The sequence below is a fragment of the Stomoxys calcitrans genome, chromosome 4, assembly GCF_963082655.1.
Source record: "Stomoxys calcitrans chromosome 4, idStoCalc2.1, whole genome shotgun sequence".
NCBI lineage: Eukaryota > Metazoa > Arthropoda > Insecta > Diptera > Muscidae > Stomoxys > Stomoxys calcitrans.
The window spans coordinates 17168872-17192578 of NC_081555.1; the positions used below are offsets into that span (position 1 = coordinate 17168872).

Below are 23707 nucleotides of genomic sequence, written 5' to 3' on the forward strand. Positions count from 1 at the left end.
ATACCCATACAATGCAATCGGTAACCATATTCATAGATTGAATGTTTCGGCGTTATTTGTTCCCAGAATTTAACAAGTCGAGCCAACAGAAAAACGTTCATATTTTGCAAGTCCAATAAGGATTGTATCAATTTGTTTGTGGCAGAAAAATACAAGGATTTCTAAACAAAAAGCTGGTGGATACAAAAGTATGTGTCATTTTATAAAGAAAAAGTATTTATATATATATATTAAAAAAAACGTGAAAAGATGAAAGAATTAAATCATCACCTTGTCGGCAACAGTGAATGGCGTGGAGTTTGTGGTGTGCTGTGTTATTTGTGTGTGTGTGTGGCGGAGAGTGCAAATATGCGTTAATAAAGAGGGGGGAAATGAAAAAATATGCTATGCTGCGGCGCTGCCAATTGACAAAATCAATTTTTGTAGAATATTCCATGGATTTTATATTTACAAAACCCTAAAGAAAGTAGAAACTGATGAAGCATAATGTTGGAATTTCTGGCTGAGGGCAATTACAGAATATGGTGAAATTTTTTAATGGGCTTTTGGGTGTCCATGAACTTGGAGTCGTTTTTTTTCTTGGACAAGCTAAAGTTGGCGGGGACGCCTGATGCGGTTTGGCGTCACAAACCTCTGCCGGCGTAGATTCTCGGCTATTTCGTTTTTCTTCAAATTTTTTTCGCACATGAGGTAAACATGTGTTTTGGCCTGCATAAAGAGGCGGCTTGTATTATTTTTCTTTTGTAATTTCAACACATCAAGAACATTGAACATATAATTTCCTGAAATTGGGATTAATATCCACAAATGCTCAATATCCAATAAGTTTTTTTTGGCAGATTGTTAAATTCTCCTCAAAAGCAGCCATCCATTCAAATTGAGGTTAGGTTAATATGGCATTTTTATATGCCATCTTCCTCTTCAACTGTCATTGCTATGAATTTTGGCTCTTGCCTCATTGTTGCTTTGTGTGCTGTTATTTAACAGCAAAAAGAAAAAATACCATGGGGTCTGTTAAAATCCAAACAAACAAAAAAAAAACAATGCCAATTTATTTTATTCATATTTACATATATATATTAAATTAAAAAGATTTCTTCATATTCTCTTTTTATATTTTAGAAAACTAAAAACACTTGCCATATATCGCTATCGGGTTTGTTTGGGTTTTAGTTTCTTTTGACATTTTTGGCGCCAGAATTCCTTTGCTTGTTTGACTCTATGCCACCAAACAAACACACACACTCCCTTATGTGTAGTTTGCCGACTGCTCTGATCATTTGCTTAATGGCGGATGATTCATAAGTTATAAATATGGATTATTCGATTTTTCATTTTTCTGTAATAAGTTTAAGAAAAGTCCGGTTTATGCAGAAAAAAAATAGGAAGAAGAAAATTCCAATGCTCTTAGGAGCACGAATATAATCTGTCCCCTGCTTGGAAGACCTACAAACCCTATGTTAGGTTTAAGTGGCAGTCTGCCATCAGACTCACTTGGACGTTTTCGGCCATTGTGATACCACAGGAACAGAAGAAGGATGATGCCTTCTAGTTCAGACCGTTGAACCTTCCAGATCGCTTTAAAAAGCCCAATAACATGCGAATGTTCACCATCAGCTAAATCAGACCGTTTCTCAAAGAAATGAGCACCTAAAGTGGAACTCCTTCTAAATGCTAGTGCGGGACACACACATAGAAGGTGTTCTACTGTCTCTTCTTCCTCAACAGCTTCTGCAAAAGTCGTTGCTGGGAACCTTCAGTCTGTCAGCATGTTTTCCGATTAGACAGTGACCTGTCATGACGGACACAATGACTGAGACGTCTGTTCTAGCCAGTGACAGCAACGCAGTAGACCTCTTCAAGTCTAGATGAGGCCACATTGTTTTGGAATGCTCACAGCCCCTCTTTGTGACCATCTATCATTCGTTGTCCGCAGGCATAAGATGTAGCATTAAATTCAGTGCATCAAATAGTGTCGTCCTCAGTGCGGCTGTGGGACTTCCCCCACAGTTGGGTAAGCTCGTTCCTGGAAATGGTGGGTTATTTAAAGGCGCCAATAACTCGTCTTCTCATATCCAGCATCATAGGTATTCAGTATTTGTGCAAGAGCCGTTGCCGCCCGGCCTCTCACTGAGACTCCGCTCGATACGGCTAATTGGCCACGACTGTCGTTGCAGCTACTCCATATGGAGCATTCCACTATCCGCAACCTGTGGGCGCGCCCGGTAGCTCGCAGCTAAGCTTCTCGTGACAGCACTGAACACCACACAGATCGGATCTCAATGTTTCAGTCTGTGTGGTGCTCACTTCTATCCCGTGCCGTTCCCTTGTTGTTGTAGAAGCAGTTTGTTGTGTTCTATCTTTCGTCTTTTTGAATCTGTTGAATGTCCAGATCCGGGAACTCTGCTACTAAGTTGAGGTGCGTTGAGAGGGATCTGTTTCTGAGTCGTACGAGTACGAGTACATACATATGACAGATGAACAAGTATACTATACTAGTAGGCAAACCAGAGTAGTTCTGGCTCAATTACGTTCCGGCAGCTGCAGTCGCCTCAATTCCTACAGAGCTGGGATTGATGCCGACGTGCAAGATGTATGTCCCGATTGTAACCAGGGAGCGCACGATGCACGTCACCTGTTTAACTGTCCGGCCAGACACACTCGACTTAGGCCCAGATCCCTGTGGACGCACCTCATCTTAGTCGCAGAGTTCCTGGGTCTTGCTACTCAACAGAATCAAGCAGACGAAAGGTAGAACACAATAAACTGCTACAACAACAACAACTAGTAGGTTATAAAGCACACATTTGAACGTGGCTCTTTAAGACGATAGAAAACAAATCAAATCTTGCGCTTTCTTTTTTCGGTCTTAAAATCTTATTGAGATTCCATTGCAGGATTTAGTCCGGTTGTTGTCTAATGCTTTCAAAGAATAGTATAGCGAAAAACATTTAAAAGTTAGCAAAAGTATGTTGTTGCTTGATTTTTTTTATATATTTTTTGTTTTTATTTTTATCATACAATTTTTTTATTTTTATAAATTTAAAATAAAAAAAAATTTAATTTTTATTTTTTTTTTTTGTTTTTATATATTTTTGTTTTTATATTTTTTTGTTTTTATATTTTTTTGTTTTTATATTTTTTTGTTTTTATATTTTTTTGTTTTTATATTTTTTTGTTTTTATATTTTTTTGTTTTTATATTTTTTTGTTTTTATATTTTTTTGTTTTTATATTTTTTTGTTTTTATATTTTTTTGTTTTTATATTTTTTTGTTTTTATATTTTTTTGTTTTTATATTTTTTTGTTTTTATATTTTTTTGTTTTTATATTTTTTTGTTTTTATATTTTTTTATATATATTTTTTAATATATTTTTTATATATTTTTTATATATATTTTATATATTTTTTTTAATATATTTTTTTATATATATTTTTTTATATAAATTTTTATATATTTTTTTATATATTTTTATATATTTTTTTTACATATTTTTTATATATTTTTTATATATTTTTTTATATAATTTTTGATATATTTTTTTTATATATTTTTTTATATATTTTTTTTATATATTTTTTTATATATTTTTTTTATATTTTTTTTATATTTTTTTTATATATTTTTTATATATTTTTTTATATATTTTTTTATATATATTTTTTATATATATTTTTTTATATTTTTTTATATATTTTTTTATATATTTTTTTTACATATTTTTTGTATGTTTTTTTTATATATTTTTTTATATTTTTTTTTTTAATTTTTTTGTATATTTTTTTATATATTTTTTTGTATATATTTTTTTCTACATAATATTTTTCGCTATTTTTATTAATATATGTTTTTTAATATTTATTTTTTTTATATTTTTTTATATTTTTTTTATTTTATATTTTTTTAATTTTATATTTTTTTTATTTTATATTTTTTTTATTTTATATTTTTTTTATTTTATATTTTTTTTATTTTATATTTTTTTATATTATATTTTTTTTATATTTTTTTTATTTTATATTTTTTTTTATATTTTTTTTATTTTATATTTTTTTTTATTTTATATTTTTTTTATTTTATATTTTTTTTTATTTTATATTTTTTTTTATTTTATATTTTTTTTATTTTATATTTTTTTTATTTTATGTTTTTTTTATTTTATATTTTTTTTTATTTTTATATATTTTTTTTATTTTTATATTTTTTTAAAGTTTTTAATTCAGTTCTTTTTGTGTTTTATTTATTTTTATATATTTTATTTTAATATTTTTTATTTTCATATTTTTATATTTTGTTTTTATTTTTAAAATTGTTTTATTTTTATATTTTTTTGCTGTTATTTTTATATATATTCAGAACATATAAAAAAGCCAAAAAAATGGCCAATGTAGATAATTACAATGGGGTACTCATTAGGGTGTTTTACAGTTAATAACAAAAATTAAATAAGAAATGCTTAATGACTAAGAAATATTTAACAACAATTGTGGGTCAACTCATTTAATTTATTATTTATTTTTATTTAATTCATTATTCATGTCTAAATAATATTTTTCTTCAAAGAGATTTCACATTTTTAAATAATTTAAATTTAGTATTTAATTATATCAGTATATATATATATGTTTTTTTCAAATTTATATTAAATTTTTTTATATATTTTTTATAAATTTATTTTTTTTTGTTTTAATTTTTTTTTATTTTAATATTTTTTATATTTTTTTATTTAATTTTTTTATATTTTTTTATATTTCTTATATTTTTTTTATATTTTTTTATTTATTTTTTTTTATTTAAATATTATTTTATTTTTTTTTTATTTAAAAATTTTTTTTTTATTTCTTTTTTTTATATTTTACTTTAAATTATTTTATTTTTTAAAATAAAAAAATATTTAAAAAATATAATATAATTTTATTTTAAATTATTTTTTATATCTCTTTTATTTTAAATTATTTTATATCTCTTATTTTAAATTGTTCTATATTTTTTTTTTGTTTTTTGCATTTTTTTATTTTTTTTTATTATATTTTTTTAAATATTTTTTATTTTTTTTATTTTTTTTTTATTTTTTTTTTTATTTTTTTTTTTTATCTTTTTTTTTATTTTTTTTTTTATTTTTTTTTTTATTTTTTTTATTTCTTTTTTATTTTTCTTAAATTTTTTTAATTATTTTTTTAAATATTTTTATATATTTTTTATTTTTCTTTTATTTTTTTTAAATATTTTTTTATATATTTTTTTATATATTTTTTAAATTTATAAAAAATATATATTTGATATATTTTTTTTATATTTATTTTATATTTTTATATATTTTTTATATATATTTTATATTTTTTATATATATGTTTTTATTTTTATTAATCCTTTATTCATTCAATCGGATATTGTCCGTCTGCAGACCATAGTACCCTATCTGTTTCTATTACAAATAGAACACAAAAAAACCCTTGTTTTAAGTTAGACATGAAAATGTGTTTTTTCTTTTTTTTAATATTATTTTTTTTTATTTTTTTTTTTTCATTTCTATAGTTTTTTATTTATATTATAGTTTCTGTTTTTTTATATATTTTTATTTTCATATATTTTAATTGTTTATATTGCAATAGACTTATAGACATAAACTTTTGTAATTATATTTTTATATTATTTTATTTTTTTATATTATTTTATTTTTTTATATTATTTTATTTTTTTATATTATTTTATTTTTTTATATTATTTTATTTTTTTATATTATTTTATTTTTTTATATTATTTTATTTTTTTATATTATTTTATTTTTTTATATTATTTTATTTTTTTATATTATTTTATTTTTTTATATTATTTTATTTTTTTATATTATTTTATTTTTTTATATTATTTTATTTTTTTTTATTATTTTATTTTTTTATATTATTTTATTTTTTTATATTATTTTATTTTTTTATATTATTTTATTTTTTTATATTATTTTATTTTTTTATATTATTTTATTTTTTTATATTATTTTATTTTTTTATATTATTTTATTTTTTTATATTATTTTATTTTTTTATATTATTTTATTTTTTTATATTATTTTATTTTTTTATATTATTTTTTTATATTATTTTTTATACTATTTTTATATATTATTTTTTTATATTATTTTTTTATATTATTTTTTATATTATTTTTTTATTTTTAATTGTTTTTTATTTATAATCATTTAGTTCTATTGTATTTATAATTCTTTTTTTTTATTTTTTTAATGTTTTTTTATTGTTATATATTGTTGTTTTTTATTTTTTATTTTTCATTGTTTTTTGTTTTTATTACTTTTAAAATATATGTTTATTTTATTATTTTCTTTTAATTTTTTTATTTTTTAATTTTATTTTTATTTAAAATTTTTACATATTTTGTATTTGTTTTAAATTTTTTTAATGTTTTCATTTTTTTTTGTTTTGAAACTTTTAATATTTTCTGTATTTTTTTTTTAAATTTTTTTTCTTAGTATTTTTTTTTTTAATTTTGTTTACCGTATATACTTCTTGAGACTGTAGTAGAGAGAGCGTAATTCTTAACCGATTAATCTAAATGTATTTGAATTTTGCACCATGACTTTCCCTATGACACCCAATAGCTCGCCCATTCCGGCAATGGTCGATTTTTATGTTTGTTATTTCAGGTTGTTGCCCTTCTTTTATGAAGAACATGATGTTGAGTGTTTAAAATATAAAACAAAATTCCAAACCAACCCTATGTTTGTTCTATCGACATATTTGCCCCACATAACAAAATAATAAAATTGTTTGGTTTTTGTTGGTGCACTGTTTATAAGTCTATAAGCATCTGCTCTTCATCATTGCTGCTTGTTGGGTTTTACCGTAATTTGTCATATGCTGCGGTATTTTCATCTTTTGCAACAAAACACACTAGGAATCCTTGACAAAAAAAAGGAAGCAGGCAGCAGAAACGATCGCTTTAAAGTACAAACGTTATTACTGTGAAATTGCCTTTATGGCTCGTTTGTAGGCATTCTTGCTTCAAGACTATGAAGCTATTCTTAGGCACAGCTGTTTTCCACCCCTATGTACTAGACTAGCAAAGGACCTCTTCTTATAACACACACACACAGCAAACGGCGGTAGTTTTTAGTTTGCTTTATTGTAAACCGTTTTATTGATGTATTTGTGGCTGTGTGTGTGTGTGTATGCGCTCCTTATATTCTTGGTAATTCCTTGATCCTTTCTTCCTGTTTTCTTTTCTTTCTTTGCTGCTTTTGCGTTTTTGTTTCAAGCCTACAGCTTCGTTTTATTTGTTCCTCAGTTCTGTTACTTAGGGTTTGTCGCCAGTCATCACTCGTCCTTGTTAAAGAAAGGATCTTCACTGGAAAAAATACATAAAGAAAAGTTTTTATTGCTTATAAATTTTTGTTGCTAAAAGTAGAATAATAAAATAATTTTTTCTTGTTGAAATCCTGTTTAAAAGAAAAGTAGCCAATAAAAGGAGTTTTTGTTAAGTGTGGACATCAACTCCCATCGCCATTAGAAAAAAAGGAGACCAATTATTAAAGAGTGTCATTTGGAGAGAAGTTTCAAAAGTAGAATGTAAGTGACAATGTAATGTAGAAGTTAATCGGTTGATCCCCTTTGCAGACGGTTCTGTGTACTGGGATTAGCCCAATGCATTTCTCGCCAAGAACCGCTGAAATTCTTAAAAAAAACTATTCCGTTAGTTTTCGTTGTTGTAGCCAAATACTTGCATGTGGGGTTAGTGGGAATGCAATTGGTTTTTTTTCTCTTTAAATCTTGAAACACTTCATGGGAACCGATATTACTTCAAGCTTTTGCAGTGTTGTCTTTGATTGCTGTAATTGGCAGTTGCTAGTACAGCAAGCCAAAATGAGAGTGCTTTCTGGAATTGTTGACTAAGATTTGCCCGGTATTATTTTCCCCGCTTTTCTCATGTATTTTTGTTTTTCTCTCTTCTTTCTTCCCTTTGACAGCATATTTTTTAATTAGAAACATATTAAATAGCATTAAAGAAGTATCTGAATAATGGCACAACAAGAGCAAGATATTCCCACATTCAAATGCGTTTTGGTTGGCGATGGTGGTACCGGCAAGACGACATTCGTCAAACGTCACATGACTGGTGAATTCGAAAAGAAATACGTGGCAACACTTGGTGTCGAGGTGCATCCATTGATTTTCCACACGAATCGCGGTGCCATCCGTTTCAATGTCTGGGACACAGCCGGTCAGGAGAAATTCGGTGGTTTGCGTGATGGCTACTACATTCAGGGACAGTGTGCTGTTATCATGTTCGATGTGACATCGCGTGTAACCTACAAGAATGTACCAAATTGGCACAGAGATTTGGTGCGTGTGTGCGAAAACATACCCATAGTGTTGTGCGGCAACAAAGTCGACATCAAGGATCGTAAGGTTAAGGCCAAGAGTATTGTATTCCACAGAAAGAAGAATTTGCAGGTGAGTTACTCAAAACACCAGAAAAGATTTTAAAAACTTATCATCTTTAATATATCTTAATGTCTTCAGTACTATGACATCTCCGCCAAATCAAATTACAACTTTGAAAAACCTTTCCTATGGTTGGCCCGCAAATTGGTTGGCGATCCCAATCTGGAATTTGTGGCAATGCCTGCTCTGTTGCCCCCAGAAGTCAAAATGGACAAGGACTGGCAATTACAAATCGAAAGAGATCTACAAGAAGCCCAAGAGACTGCCTTGCCCGACGAGGATGAAGATTTGTAAATCAATTTTTACTCAAAACAACCAACAACACTCCTCCCCTCTCTATAATCCTCTTTCTAAAAACAACAAAGCTGCATCCACACTACTATTTGTTGAAACATTGAGCAAACAAATAAAGATATACCACAGACCTGGCTTAACTCCATATTGCAGTTTCGGCGGAGTTTCTAAAATAGAAAACCGATTAATAGAACCACACATAAATGGAAGCAGGCAGTTACAAAAGAGAGAAAAGCATATGAGAATAATTTAAACTTAAGAAACAAAAAAAAATAGTAGGGATCTAAGAACTCCAGAACAGAACAGCAGTAAGAAGTTACATCTTCTTGAAAGAAATTTACAAAACCGCAAAAAATCTATTTTAAAATTAAAAATTCAATAAAAAAAAAACTACAAAACTAAACAAAAGGCAATTTTCTTTGGCCTTAAACTGGCTTATGAATTTTTTTATACAGTCTGTTGTATTTTCGTTTTCAGTTTCTAGACTTTTTGTTTTTTGTATATCCTACTTCTTTTAACTGATTTTGAAACTGAACATTGTTGATTTTTAGTTTATTTCATTATTTATTAATGCTTCACTTAAGGTATTCTATGTAACTGAATAATATCTTAACTACTTCTAATTTTTTCGCCTTAGTTTGTACATTACCTTCTGTTTTAATATATATTTTTTTTTCCAAAATGTTTGTATTTCTATCAAAATGATAATAGAACTGAATTAAAAAGAAAACTTAAAAAAAAAAGATTTTTTTGATTTATGTTAAAGAACCGCCCATTATGATGAATAGGTAAACGCAGTAGGTCTTGGAAACCATGAGATAGGTTTCATCTCAACTATCCAAGTATTGTCACTTTTGGTACTTCACTACAACCTATCGATTTTCGAATCATTGGCAGAGTCTAAGTCCTCTAGTGTAACTAGTCCGGCTACTGTGTCATATCACTTCAGTGAAAAAACTTTCTTAAGGTTAAAATGTCGTTGCAGGTAAAACGTAGTTCATCATTTCTGGTAAATCGCAACACTAAACCGGTTGTACGTACCGGATTGACCCGATGGAGTTCTTCATAGGCAAGGACTGTCGCCTCAGTGTATAACACACTGCTACAACAACAACAACTAAGCCTCCTACCTCTTGATAGGCTAGTTGGATATATTGGGTTGCCCAAAAAGTAATTGCGGATTTTTCATATAGTCAGTCGGCGTTGACAAATTTTTTCACAGCTTGTGACTCTGTAATTGCATTCTTTCTTTTGTCAGTTATCAGCTGTTACTTTTAGCTTGCTTTAGAAAAAAAGTGTAAAAAAGTATATTTGATTAAAGTTCATTCTAAGTTTTATTAAAAATGCATTTACTTTCTTTTAAAAAAATCCGCAATTACTTTTTAGGCAACCCATAGTATATCTGGCACTCTCACCGGATTCTATATCAGGGAAACGTGAGGGCAACTGCTTTACAAATAGATTTCCTTAAAAAATGTTTTAACTTAAAAATGTTTGCATCTCCTCAAAAACTACGAAAAATGCGCAATGGTTATTAACATTCATGTGGCCGTCTTTACTTAGTTGGTTGCTTTCCATTAGCCGAATTTGGAATTGGCAATTACTTTCGCGACTACCTTAAACAATTATTTTAACTTTAAAATGCTTTTGACCCCCTCTATGTGGAGGATAGAGGTTAACATGTTGGTTTAAGACTCAAGGAACGAGTTGGAAATTTTTTTTCCCTTAGTCGCCGAGTTGGAAGTGTGCTCGGTTCGCCAGAGTCGGGTCGTGGGTTCGATTCCCACCAGATGCCTTGGTTGTTATAACCACATTTTGATGTGGAGGTGGCAATCCTCGTCAAGCTCCTGTAGGTGAGCAAGCTTGTTCCGGTCCAAAGGACCAGATCGCCGCGGGACCATTTTGGCCATTGGTTATTTAAAGTCGCCAATAACTCGCCTTTTCATATCGAAGCACGCAGAATTTGTGCAAGAGCCGGTGCCACTCGACCTCTCACTGAGACACCGCTCGATATCGCCGATTGTCCGCGTCTGCTGTTGCATGGAGTATTCCGCTATCCGTAAACTGTGGACGAGCCCGGTAGCTCGCAGCTAAGCTTGATGAACAACACACAGATCGGACCTCAATGTTCCAGCTTGTGTGGTGCTTACAGCTATCCCGTTCCAGGCCATGGCTGGGCGGCACCGACTCTTTGCACAAATAGTGAGTGCCTATGATGCTCGATATGACAAGGCGAGTTATTGGCGCTTGTAAATAACCATTGGTCACCTTGTTCTAAAATTGCGTAATTGAGTCCTTAAAGGACTGCCGCTCTTATTTAACCTGCCCTCTAATATTTGTGATGTTTTTTCTGTCCATAAGTTGACTACTACAGGCCTTTTGTTTTCCATTAGCCGAACTTGGGGAAAAGTTTTTTAAGCCCCTCGGATTGCTACCGCTATTGCTTTTGCAAGCTCTCCAATCAATTGTTTTAACTTAAAAATGCTGGTAACTCCTTAAAATAAGTTTAATTTTTTGAGGGGCCACTGTGTGGCACTTATGATACTTAACGCCCGAGTTTGGGGAAAATGTTCAGCAATGGTTATTCTCAGGCATTTGTGATGTCTTCTCTGCTACTTAGTTCACTGCTGTAGGTCGTCGCGTACCATTAGCCGAACTTGCTAAAGATTTTAGGCGCCTCGGAACTGCTGTCGCAATTGGCTTTGAAAGTAATCCAAAATAGATTTTAACTTAAAATACTTATATCGCCTTAAAAATAGTGTTAACGCTTGGAGAGGATACAGTGTGGCATATGGGTTAGCACGTTGTTGTTGGCGTTATCGTAGCCACATTATCATGTGGAGGTGGCGAACCTCGTCAAGCTCCTGTGTGAGCAAGCTCGTTCCGGTCCAAAGGACCGATCGCCGCGGAAACAAAGTGGCCATTGGTTATTTAAAGTCGCCAATAACTCGCACTCTCATAACGAGCATCATAGGCACTCAGAATTTGTGCAAGAGCAGTTGCCACCCGACCTCTCACTGAGACTCTCCGCTCGACACCGCTGATTGTACGCGACTGCCGGTGCAGCTACTCCGTATGGAGCATTTCACTCTCCGCAACCTGTGGACGAAGCTTCTCATGACAGCAATGTTCCGGCCTGTGTGGTGCTTACATGTTTTCCGATTGGACCTTCAGTCTGTCAGCATGTTTTCCTCCTAATGCTGGCGACATTTGTGAGTTACTATGCCATACAAAAACTTCTTCGCACTGCGGCACGCCGTTCGGACTCGGCTATAAAAAGGAGACCCCTTATAATTGAGCATAAACTTGAATCAGACAGCATTCATTGATATATAGAAGTTTGCTTCTGTTCCTAATTGGAAGGTTCATGGGCAAATTTTCATTCTCATGAAAATGAGGTCCTTTTTCATCGAGTTAGAACTTGATTCAGGAGGTATTAAAATGGTATGTGATACTTTTGAAAGCTATTTTTTTAGGTTAAGCCTTTTTGACTATTGTTCCACTTGACTCAGGAGAGATCACCATACTGGCTGACATGGCTATATACTTAGATTGAAAACTTAAAATTTCAATGAAGTGGTACTGCTTTGCAAGTACCCAACAAATCATTTGCCATAAACTTAAAAATGCTTGTAACTCCTTAAACAAAACGGAAGATATCGATAGATTAGATTAGATGTTCGCTTTTGATGACGAATCTGTTAGATATGATCTTCAGTGATGATCATTGCCTAACTTATGCTGGCAACATGTAAGAGGTCCTAGCCTAGTATAAAACTTCTTTACATGTGCCGCTCAGTAGTACCCCGTTCGCACTCGTCTACAAAAATCGAGTTTGTTATCATTAACCTATACCTTGGGAGAAGTCTCCTAGTGATTCCTAAAGAAAAGGTTCAGAGAAAAAAGTCCAATTTATAATAGATACATAGTGCTAGCTGGTAGGATTGCCCACTCAAAAATAAAAATAGGTTGTTGTACCCACCACCATAGGATGGGGGTATACAATCTAGTCATTCCGTTTGTAACACCTCGAAATATTGATCTAGGACCCCATAAACTATACATATTCTCGATTGTCTCGACTTTCCGAGTTGAACTAGCCATGTCCGTTCGTCCGTCTGTCGTCTGGGTCACATCGGTTCATATTTCGATATAGCTCCCATATAAACCTATCTCTCGATTTGACTTCTGGAGCCTCTGGAAGCCGCATTTTTTGTTCAATTTCACTGAAATTTTGCTGTTTCTGTTTTCTGTTATGACTTCCAACAACTGTGCCAAGTATGTTGCGAATCGGTTACTAACCTGATATAGCTCCCATATAAACCGATCTCCCGATATGACATCTTGAGCCCCTGGAAGCCGCAATTTTTGTTCGATTTGGCTGAAATTTTGCGCATAGTATTCTGTTATGACTTCCAACAACTGCACCTAGTAGTAGGACGAAAGCGGTCAAAAACATGATATTTCTCCCATTTATACTGATCTCCCGATTTGCCTTCTTGAGCCCCTGACAGCCTCAATCTTCATCCGATTTGGCTGAAATTTTGTACATAGTGTTCTGTTAAGACTTCCAACAACTGTGCCAAGTACGGTCCAAATTGGTCTATAACCAGATATAGCTCCTATGTTTTAGCAGAATCCACGGTGGTGGGTTCCCAAGATTCGGCCCGGCCGAACGCTTTTACTTGTTTTTTTAAATAAGTGTTTCATGCCTATAGGAAATATTCGTAACCCAATCGGCATAGAAAATCATTTTAAAAACTTATTTTTGGGTTAAGGTCTTTCAGCGGTACTTTTCCCCTCAGTTATGGTGACGAGATCTGTAAGATCTTTAACTACGTAATTATTCTATGAAAATGTGTCGCTCATCTGCACTTTGTTCCTGTGTTGACCTAAATTTCCTTTCGAACAACACCCCTTGGTCTTCCCACTGTTTCTTAATGCGTTGTCCATGTGCAAATTTCCATTTTTACCTTCTTACGAAATCATAATAAAATATTTGGAGCGATATGAAACCTTAACCTCCATTTAAGCAGGTATCTATGCCATGTACATAATAAGAAAAAAATGTTTTTTTTTCTGAAAAAATCAACCTCTTTATTTATTTATTTTTTATTATGTTAATGCTATTGGTCTTATTATTTTTTTTTAGAATAAACACAGAAGTTCGTGTAGAATAATGCAAAAACAAAAAAAAGTTATTATTTATAAGCATTGCGAAAATGTATAACCTAATGCAATAGATAAAGTGATAGCATCTCCTCAGATCTTATCATTATTGCAAATAGATAAAAAGTTAAAAATTTTAAATAGTCTTAGCGGGATGATAATATTTTCGGTATGGTAATGGCCGACTATGAATTCTTACAAAAGTGAAAGTTTATATATTGGGTTGCCCAAAAAGTAATTGCGGATTTTTTAAAAGTAAATGCATTTTTAATAAAACTTAAAATGAACTTTAATCAAATATACTTTTTTACACTTTTTTTCTAAAGCAAGCTAAAAGTAACAGCTGATAACTGACAGAAGAAAGAATGCAATTACAGAGTCACAAGCCGTTAAAAAAATTTGTCAACGCCGACTATATGAAAAATCCGCAATTACTTTTTGGGCAACCCAATAGAATTGTATGGGATCGTTTTTAAATCTGTTTGGAAACTGGGGTTTTGGGGGCATTATATTGAAATCTCATAGTCATGCATTTTATCTCGTTTTAAAAACCTAAGTCAAGCTGGTTATAGAAGGCTTGAGGAACCATACCTTAGCTTGAATTTGCATGGCACCCTTAACATTCGAATTTTTGCATAGAACAGGATTTTTTTTGTTAAACTTGGGCTATTTCGGGATGTAAAATTCAAATGGACTGAGGAATGCTAGTTTGAGGGAGTTTAGAGCAATCATATCTAGAGGTTTTTCTGGCTGTGACTCACTCTGACATTTTAGTCCTTTGTGATACTAATACAAGTCATAGGTATTAACTTTAAATGCAAATATATTCATAAAGAAGATTTGGAAATGGAACTCCAGGGTCCAGTTTAGAGATTTAAGTGACAGTCTGCAATTAGACTTTCTCAGATATTTTAGCCTATTGTAATGCCGCTAGTCGTAGGTAGTAACTTTAAATGCAAATATTGGGTTGCCCAAAAAGTAATTGCGGATTTTTCATATAGTCGGCGTTGACAAATTTTTTCACAGCTTGTGACTCTGTAATTGCATTCTTTCTTCTGTCAGTTATCAGCTGTGACTTTTAGTTTGCTTAAGAAAAAAAGTGTAAAAAAGTATATTTGATTAAAGTTCATTCTAAGTTTTATTAAAAATGCATTTACTTTCTTTTAAAAAATCCGCAATTACTTTTTGGGCAACCCAATATATCCATATAGAAGATTTAACAACGAATTTTAATGTCTACTATGAAAATGTGCAGGATTCACTAATAGAAGGTTAGGTCACTTGCGAAAACATAAAGTGGATAGGCCCCATGAACATCATTAAGGATGTCAAATTTGCCGATTGAAAATGTCATCAAATAGGAGAACATGTAACCAAGGATGAATGTAAAAAGAGAACAAGTTGGCATTCTCAATGCCAAGTACTGCCAAAAATTAAAAAAATTGCATGTCGGCTGATCGCTTGGCCTAACCTTATCCAGTGAATCCTGGGAAATATGTTGGTGTTTAAATATTTTTTCTCTTGTCTTAAAGTCAGACTTGGTAAGGGTTTTCAAGTTCACAAGGTTTTAGCTAGGTCCAAAACTCTGCAGACAACTCTCGAGGCGCATTCTGCAGAATCGGTTCAGAAGATGATGAACCATTAATATTTATCCCATGACACTCATCATGAATAAAGGCTTATTCATGATAAGGATTCGATGCTTAAGGGATCATTCCTCAACTTTTGGACGGCCCCCATCAGCATATGACTTGTCTAGACAAGGGGGCTTCTATAAAACCTATAGCTATTGGTGTCTTTTTAAATCCAAGATTATTTGGCGTTGTCCATTGACCAATCCTATCTAGAGGAAACTTTGGTAGTAACTTTAAATGCAAATATATCCACATAGCATGTTGGATGGTGACGTTTTATCAGAATGTAGTTGCAGGATCACAAAGTTTTGGCTAGGCACAAGAGTCTGCAGACAACTCTCGATGTAGAATCTACAGAGTTAGTCCAGAAGATGATAATTATATTAATAAATGTCTCATGTTACTCGTCGCCATTGGAGAAATTAATGGCTAGCGCAACTATTGAAACCTTATTAATGATGAGGATTCGATGTTTAAGGGACCATTACTCCACTTGATTGAACAACCCCCTTAAGCATAAGATTTTTCCAGACAACGGGGCTTCTGTAAAACTTTAAGCTATTGGAGACTTTTAACTCCAAGATTATTTTGCGTTGTCGATTCCAACTGATGAATGATAGTTTGAGCGACAGTTCAGGTGAACATCATTTGAGCACTCCTATTAAGAGAAAACTTTGGTAGTAACTTTAATGGCAGATATATCCACATAGCATGTTAGATGGTTACGTTTTACCAGAACTTGTAAATAGTTGCAGGATCACAAAGTTTTGGTTTTTCTAGGAGGAATCTGCAGAGTCGCTTCATAAGATGATGAAGCCATAACACTTATCTCATGATACTCGTGGCCATTGAATAAATTAATGGATAGTGCAACCATAAATGCTTAAGGGACCATTCCTCAACTTGAATTGGACGGCCCCCTTCAGCATAAGATTCTGTAGAACCTTAAGATATTGGTGTTTTTTAACTCCAAGATTATTTGGCGTTGTCCATTCCAACTGATGAATGATAGTTGGAGCGACTCTGCAGGTGAAATTCCTTTGAGCAATCCTATTTAGGGGAAAACTTTGGTAGTAACTTTAAATGCAGATATATCCACACAGCATGTTAGATGGTTACGTTCTACTAGAGCATGAAATAGTTGCAGGATCATAAGGTTTTGGCTAGGCACAAGGAAGAAGGAAGTTTTCCAAATAATTGTTCGGAAGACTGGAGAATAATGACATTTATAAAATGGAAAATTCAAGAGCTCATATTCGATTGAGACTATAGTTATCAATGGGAATTTATTATTATTACTAATAAGTAAACTTTTTGTGCAAAAGGGAGATGTAGAGAGTATTGCATTGAGCCACAGTGCACTGCAACTATCCATACTCTGCTTATTTTAGCTGAGTATGCGGGAAAACACCAAAGGTGCTTCTCCCACAGTCTGGCTGACCAGTGTAATGTGACACCTGTGTAATTGACTCTTCACCGACTATCTTCACTTAATAGTGATTGAAAACGTAATGTATAGGGTTCATTGAGATCGACTTATGCCTATTCAAAAATATTATACCAACATTCATTCCTCTACACATTGAATCATATAAAAGCATTGAATTTACTTTCAAAAATCACAGTAATTTTGTGAAACTACGCCGGTGGAAATGCTATTCGTGGGATTATTTTTATTAATTTTTTTATCATCAACGAAAGCGGTGCATCATGTGGATCCCTATGTGAGTAGTGTTAATATCCTCAAAAGGATATGGATATTAAGTGATACTGGATATAATTTGGATAATAAAACTGCAATAAATAGAAGAGTAAAAAAAGTTCTAAAACTCTTCTGGTGTCTACGGTTGGACGGAGGTAAGCATGTCTGCCTATGTTGTTAAACTCCAGGGTTAAAAGAACATCAACAGTAGTTTTCTTCAAACAAATGCTGACATACCTGAATGCTGTAGTAATGGCGCCCAAAGAACTTTTTGATCTGAGAAGTCTTCCCGTTGGTCTTTATTGACATGTTCGTGGAAAATATTTAAGTTTTTACTACAATGCTCAAGTTTTTCCATAGTGTTAATCGAATTTTGTGGTGGTTTCTACTGCTCTGGTAAATAATTCGAAAAGTGGATTGCGTAAGAAGCTCCCAGTATCCCGTCGGTGGACACCGTCTTGTGAATATTGATTTTATCTTAACTATGTCTGCATCCAGACCGCCGCATTCATACTTAACGCCGCTGAGTCCAGGTCCATCTTTTTCGTGCACAGTAATCGTTCGGTTTCTCCCATGGCAGCCGTTTGTATGTAGGGGCTTTGACCTGATGAAGTCCTTCATCGGCGAGGGCTGCCACCTCCGCGTATAAAACTCTGCTACAACAACCTTCTCTACTACTCTCATTCTCTGGATAATTGTTTCAAGCAAAACGTAGTCAACCGCTGCCCCAAATTTCCTGCGTCTTTGGACACAACGTAAGCAGTGGCAGCGTACGTCTGTAACTTTCAAAGTGAAAGTTTTCCCATGAACATTCCAACAAGAAACAGGAGCAAAATTCTCACATCAATGACAGCTGTCCGACTCAAGTTTAAGCTCAATAACAAGGGACCTCCTTTTTATAGCCAAGTCCAAATGGCGTGACGCAGGGCGACACTTCTTTGGGGAAAAGTTTTTACATGGCATAGTACCTCACAAATGTTGCCAGCATTAAGTGGGGATAACCATCGCTGGCATTTTTCTGATGTCATCGTCAGGATTCGAATCCACGCGTTCAGCGTCATAGCTGGAGATGCGAGGTTAGGTAAGATTGAAAAGAGTGTGCGTAGATTAATCCGCCCCATGCCACTATGGACATACACCTAAGCCAATAATCGGCTTGTTGTGCGCTCTGAATACTAAAAGTGACCTCGAAAAGAAGAAAATCTAATTTGGGAACTCCGTGCTACTTACAAAATCTCCAGTTGTTTTCCATTCCACGCCCCTAAGTTGGTTCACGTCTGCCATTGTGTTCCCCCCTAAGTACCAATGTTTGTTAGCCGAGAAAGTCGGGCATAACATATATGTAACGTTATCTTTGATTTCGCCTTGTCTACAATCTTTCCACATCTGTTCTCCGGGGATATGTCGTCGTGTCCCACTGACCCGTCTCTCATTTATACACCTTTGTTGCCATTTCTTGCTAGTCTCCCTCGAATGGTGCGTTTGAATCTCACTCTCTCCCTTCTGTGGGTTGGACCAGGCGGCGAAGAGTTTCGTCCGCTCTCTGGCCTGAAGGTCTTTTGGAACCATTCCAACTATTGCAAGAGCTGCGGGCTCCTCCACTGTTTGGTAGCATGATATGAGCCAAAGAATTTCCGTTCTCTGTGACGATAGCAAAAATTTCGCTCGGCATGTTGTCTGCAGTGTCTGGCCCCATATTTCGCTGCCATATAGTCCTGTTGCATGTCTGCACCAGCTCGAGAGAGGCCCACCTATGTGGATGCTATTGCATACCTCCATTAAGAGTCTGCCACTGTCCGGGAGAGACCAAACTATGCTCGCCATTTGTAGAGTTGTGTCGTTATCCTTACGGTCTTTGTCGTCACATGCCAGATTTTCCCTACATAGTTTAGTTAGGTATCCAGTCTAATCCCTAGATACTTCACCGATCTCTTTGTCTTCACCAGTATGTCGTCTTTGGCCATAGGATATTTTTTCACGTTAGGAGACTTTTGCACCGCAAGTTGTAAGCTGTAGGAGTCCAACCAGTACTTTGCTCTGAGCATCACCATCCGCAGTTACACTCTGCCCCTTTCTTGCGTCTTGCCGTGATGGTTGTAGCGATGTCATCAGCATATCTACTAGAAAGGTTCAGTCTGACATTTCAGTCAGTCAGTCCTTAATAACTGCATGCCAGTGACCCGTTCCATGTATGGAGCCCTGCGCTTCTCCTTATATGGTCTCATATTTACCCGTTCCATCTTGAGAGCTATAAATCAGTTCTCTGTTATGCCGGAAACTTCTCATTGTTTTCATTAGATACGCCGGTACATTTAAATCGTCCCTAAGTGCCTGAAGAACATCACACCATCGAGGCCATTCAATGCGTTCTTCATGTCCAGTGGGGCCAAAGGCACAAATGTTCTGGATCAGTGGTTTCTTCACCTAGCCGTCTATACTATCGCCACCTCATCATGGATATTCCTTTCCGGAAACCATGTCGTCTTATTGAGTGCCCACCTCCCTCCATAATGGCGCTCTGAAGATGAGTCACTACAAATGCTTGCCGACCGTGGGCAACAAAGAGAGTGGTCTGCTTCACGATGGGAACGTTGGATCTCCTTTTCCCTTGCTTATGGGCATCGGTTTTTGTTTCTTATATACATACGGAAAAACTTCTTTCAGTAGACACCGGTTGAACATCCCTAGATCAACATCTACTCGAATTGGAAGATTCATTGGATTCCGCTGGCTATTAGTTGATTGCCAGATTCACTAGTCCAATTTTTAAACTGTGGACTTCATGAGTCGAACAAGCAAGCAGGTTGTGTCTAAATTTCGATATATGCGCTAGATTCACTTTAATCATCTATGAGATCAGCAACAGAATATCTAGGCAAGTAGAGCCTTTTATTTCAGAAATGTGACCCTTGTGCACCTGTTGGCGTATATTAATCCAATCTTTAAGTAGATTCTACAACTCTGCTTTGACGAATCTTTCAAATAAACTATTCCCGAATAACTTTAAATGCAAATATATCCATATTAATATTCTTTGGTAGCTTTAAGTTGAATCCTCAATCCCGCTCTGAAGAAGCTTTGAAGTAAACCATTCCCAAATAACTTTAAATGCAAATATATTCATAAAGAAAATATTTAACGATTCATTTTAATGTGCATAATTGAAATATTCAGTATTTTTAACCATTTTGCCCTTGTTATTTCTTTTACTAAGGATCCAGTTCCCGAGGACAATGATGCAGATATGTGGAGAGTGCTGTATTCAAAATTGAACAGATTAATGGATGAATCGAGCCAATTAAAAGAAATTATAATGGATTTAAGGCAAAGGTAAGTTTGATATTTTAATCCTCCAGTGATAGGCTATGTAGAAGAAGGTAGTATAAGAACTTAAGTCAAAATTCTCAAGATTATAGATTGTTAGGATGGCTATCGGTACGATTATTGCACCATCCTGCATTCTAAAGATGTGTTTTCCTTGCACCTATGTGATGATTAAACAGATAATTTTGTAGACTAATAAAGGCCTCGCAATGAATGAAATTTTTGACCTTCTTGCTGAAAAATTTGGTTCAAAGGCGCACCCGAAGCGCATAAGGTGTCGAGTGACTGGAAATAAAGATTCTGCCAAAAGAATGTAGCGATACCGCGAAATATCAATGCAATAGAAACCTAAAGAAATCCTGATTATCGATGTAACTTTAGGTGCACAGACTCGACCTGATTGTCCTCTTTCTTCAACACATTGCGTTCGTTTTTCTGAGGGTTAAGAAGTCTCAGAAACTGATTTTTTAAGGAATTTAAAAAAATGAACCTTCTGACAAAGCTCGACTTAATTAGCCGATTTCCTTTCAGGGCACCCACCTAGATGCGTTGATGGGAGCAGTTTCTCCATTAGTGATAGATATCTTCAATACGATCTCTAACATAAGATTGACCTATGGTGAGGTCGGAAATGCACTTCGTATTTGCAAGTGTGATTTCGATGCAGGTCCAGATCGCATCCATCTGTAGTCTTGAGGAACTATGAGACTTCCTCGTATGTTCCCTTGATGAATTTTTTTAACTACTTCTTCAATGATTCCTGCTCTGTGAAAAGAAAGCTTTATTATACCACTTCATAAGAAGGAAAGTAGGGTTGACACCAAAAACTATAGAGGAATAGCAAAACCTAGTGCTATTCCAAAACTGCTCGAGAAATTGGTGACGTATAGGATAGTGAATATGCGCAGCTTTGCATTTTTTGCATTTCAACATGGATTTATTAAAGGAAGATCGACGATCGTCAACTTCAAATTTGCCCTTGAGGAACAGAGGCAAACTTCTTACGTATTAAGTGCTGTCCGATTCAAGTTTAAGCTCAATGATAAGGTACCTCTTTTTTTATAGCCGAATCCGAACGTCGTTCCGGAGTGCGCCACCTCTTTGGGATGAAGTTTTTTAATTGGCATAGAACCTCACAAAAGTCGCCAGCATTAGGTGGGCATAACCACCGTTGAAAATTTTTTCTGATCTTTTCGCCAGGATCTTAATCGGTGTATCGATCAACACCGATTTTAGCAGAACTTTGATAAGATTAATCACTGCGATATGAAGGAACGTTTTGCGCTTTATCTACTTGTGACTTTCGGAGGAACAGGATTTCGTTGGGACGCAAGGATGGGCAAGAAAAATGGTATTTTATTGCTTTGAAAACATGTGGGGACAAGGTAGACAGACAGTGCTAATGATTGGAGGACTTATCCGTCTATATGTGATGCTGCGTCCTTGCAAAACTACCCAGACCTTGGCTTGTCCTTCCCACGCCCTGAAGTATTTTCGTATGTCGTAGTCCAAAATCTACCAGGAAGGAGACATTATTTTGGAGGTAACTGTACATGTGTACGAGTATTTAAATTTCATACTTGCTTTAAGAAAAATTAAAGTAGACAGCCTCCAACTCCTACGCCCATCCAGTAGGCCCCTTTAAGAAGAAAAATATTGCCTCGGGAATATAAGCACTAAAAATGCTGAAATAGTTCCTCAAGACTCTTTGATTTTGCCGGAAATCAGGCTATGGCAGGATAATTTGAGAGATGGCTTTTTCTCATTTTCATACCCAAAAGCTGCATTTTATCTTATTTTGATGCAGATTCTATTTTAAGTCAAAATTGTAACTTCACAAATTCTTTGCAGTCAAAATCAACAAATAAATGAAATGCAAAATATGTTGCAGAACGCTATCGCCTCCAATTGTCAACCAAAATATCTGGAAATGAGGAGTCCACAAACACCCGAATACAATAGACCTCAAGCACCCGATTACTATAGGCCTCAAGCAGCTGATTACAATAGACCTCAAGCACCCGATTACAATAGACCTCAAGCACCCGATTATAATAGACCTCAAGCACCCGATTACAATAGACCTCAAGCACCCGATTATAATAGGCCTCAAACGCCAGAACATAATAGACATCCAACCCCAGAACATAATAGTTCTCATACACCGGAACATAATAGGCGTCATACACCCGAACACAATAAACGAGAATGGACTATAATCTTGAGGCGTATGGATGGTTCTGTTGATTTTCAACGCAACTGGACTGATTACAAGCATGGATTTGGTAATCCCGACGGTGAATTCTTTATAGGTCTGGAAAAATTACACACTATGACCACCTATGATGGCCCCCAAGAACTTTTAATTACGTTGGGAGATTGGGAGAATGAAAGACGTTATGCCAAATATGACCTATTCGAAATTGGAAGTGAAGCTGAGCAGTATGCCATGAAAGAATTGGGTGAATATAGTGGAGATGCTGGCGATGCCCTTCATTACCATAGAGGTATGAAATTCTCTACACTGGACAACTCAAATTCGGGACATTGCCCCCAGAACTATGGTGGTGGTTGGTGGTTTAATGAATGCGAAGATAGGTAATTGGAAAAATGTTGGTAGTACATGATCAAATCTAAAAGATCTGAATTTTTCAGCAATTTGAATTCGGCCTACCGAAAACCGGGAGAATTGGTGGATCTACAAAAGGTACTTTGGAGCACATGGAAGGGTTGGGATTATTCCCTGAAATTTGCTGAAATGAAAATACGTTCCAAGGGGTGATTAATACATGAATTAATATAAATATGTACAATTTATTCTTAAAACACTAAATGTTGGCAGCTTTTACCAATTTATGAAGGAAAAGATTACAAATAAAAAACCACACCAAATTTACCTGTGCCACATTTGGCTGAGGTGAAAGATTTTGTGTAAATAAGTTTTGCATGGAAAAGTGTTATTACAAAAATTGTTCCTATGGAAAAATGCTTTGAGCAAACTTTCTTGAGGAAAAGTGTCCAAACTTTGAGCAAACTTTTCTTGTGGAAAAGTGTCCAAACTTTTCCCATCGAAAAGTGTTTCTAATAAAACTTTTCCATGGAAAAGTGTTTCTAATAAAACTTTTCC

The 23707-nt window shown here is 34.0% G+C and overlaps 1 protein-coding gene across 3 annotated transcripts; it reads left to right on the forward strand.

Moving 5' to 3' along the window:
• Nucleotides 1-23467, forward strand: LOC106084112 (GTP-binding nuclear protein Ran). 3 transcript variants are annotated; one of them, XM_059367683.1, is made up of 4 exons: nt 1-188; nt 20471-20586; nt 22432-23178; nt 23236-23467. In XM_059367683.1, exons 2-4 carry the CDS (start codon nt 20501-20503, stop codon nt 23360-23362), a joined length of 960 nt encoding a protein of 319 aa, XP_059223666.1. In that variant the 5' UTR covers nt 1-188; nt 20471-20500; the 3' UTR covers nt 23363-23467. The 3 variants fall into 3 exon arrangements, with proteins under 3 accessions (XP_059223666.1, XP_013103108.1, XP_013103041.2); XM_013247587.2 differs by lacking the exon at nt 1-188 and adding an exon at nt 17193-17278; XM_013247654.2 differs by lacking the exons at nt 20471-20586; nt 22432-23178; nt 23236-23467 and adding exons at nt 7980-8466; nt 8536-8852 and having other exon boundaries at nt 45-188.
• Nucleotides 23468-23707: the final 240 nt, after the last annotated feature.

Bases quoted from the DNA above. Each gene is read 5' to 3' on its own strand.
- LOC106084112 (XM_013247587.2), top strand. From the start codon at position 17,207: ATGCTATTCGTGGGATTATTTTTATTAATTTTTTTATCATCAACGAAA. The intron at 17,279-20,470 runs GTGAGTAGTGTT...TCTTTTACTAAG, and splicing joins TGCATCATGTGGATCCCTAT to GATCCAGTTCCCGAGGACAA. The intron at 23,179-23,235 runs GTAATTGGAAAA...TGAATTTTTCAG, and splicing joins TTTAATGAATGCGAAGATAG to CAATTTGAATTCGGCCTACC.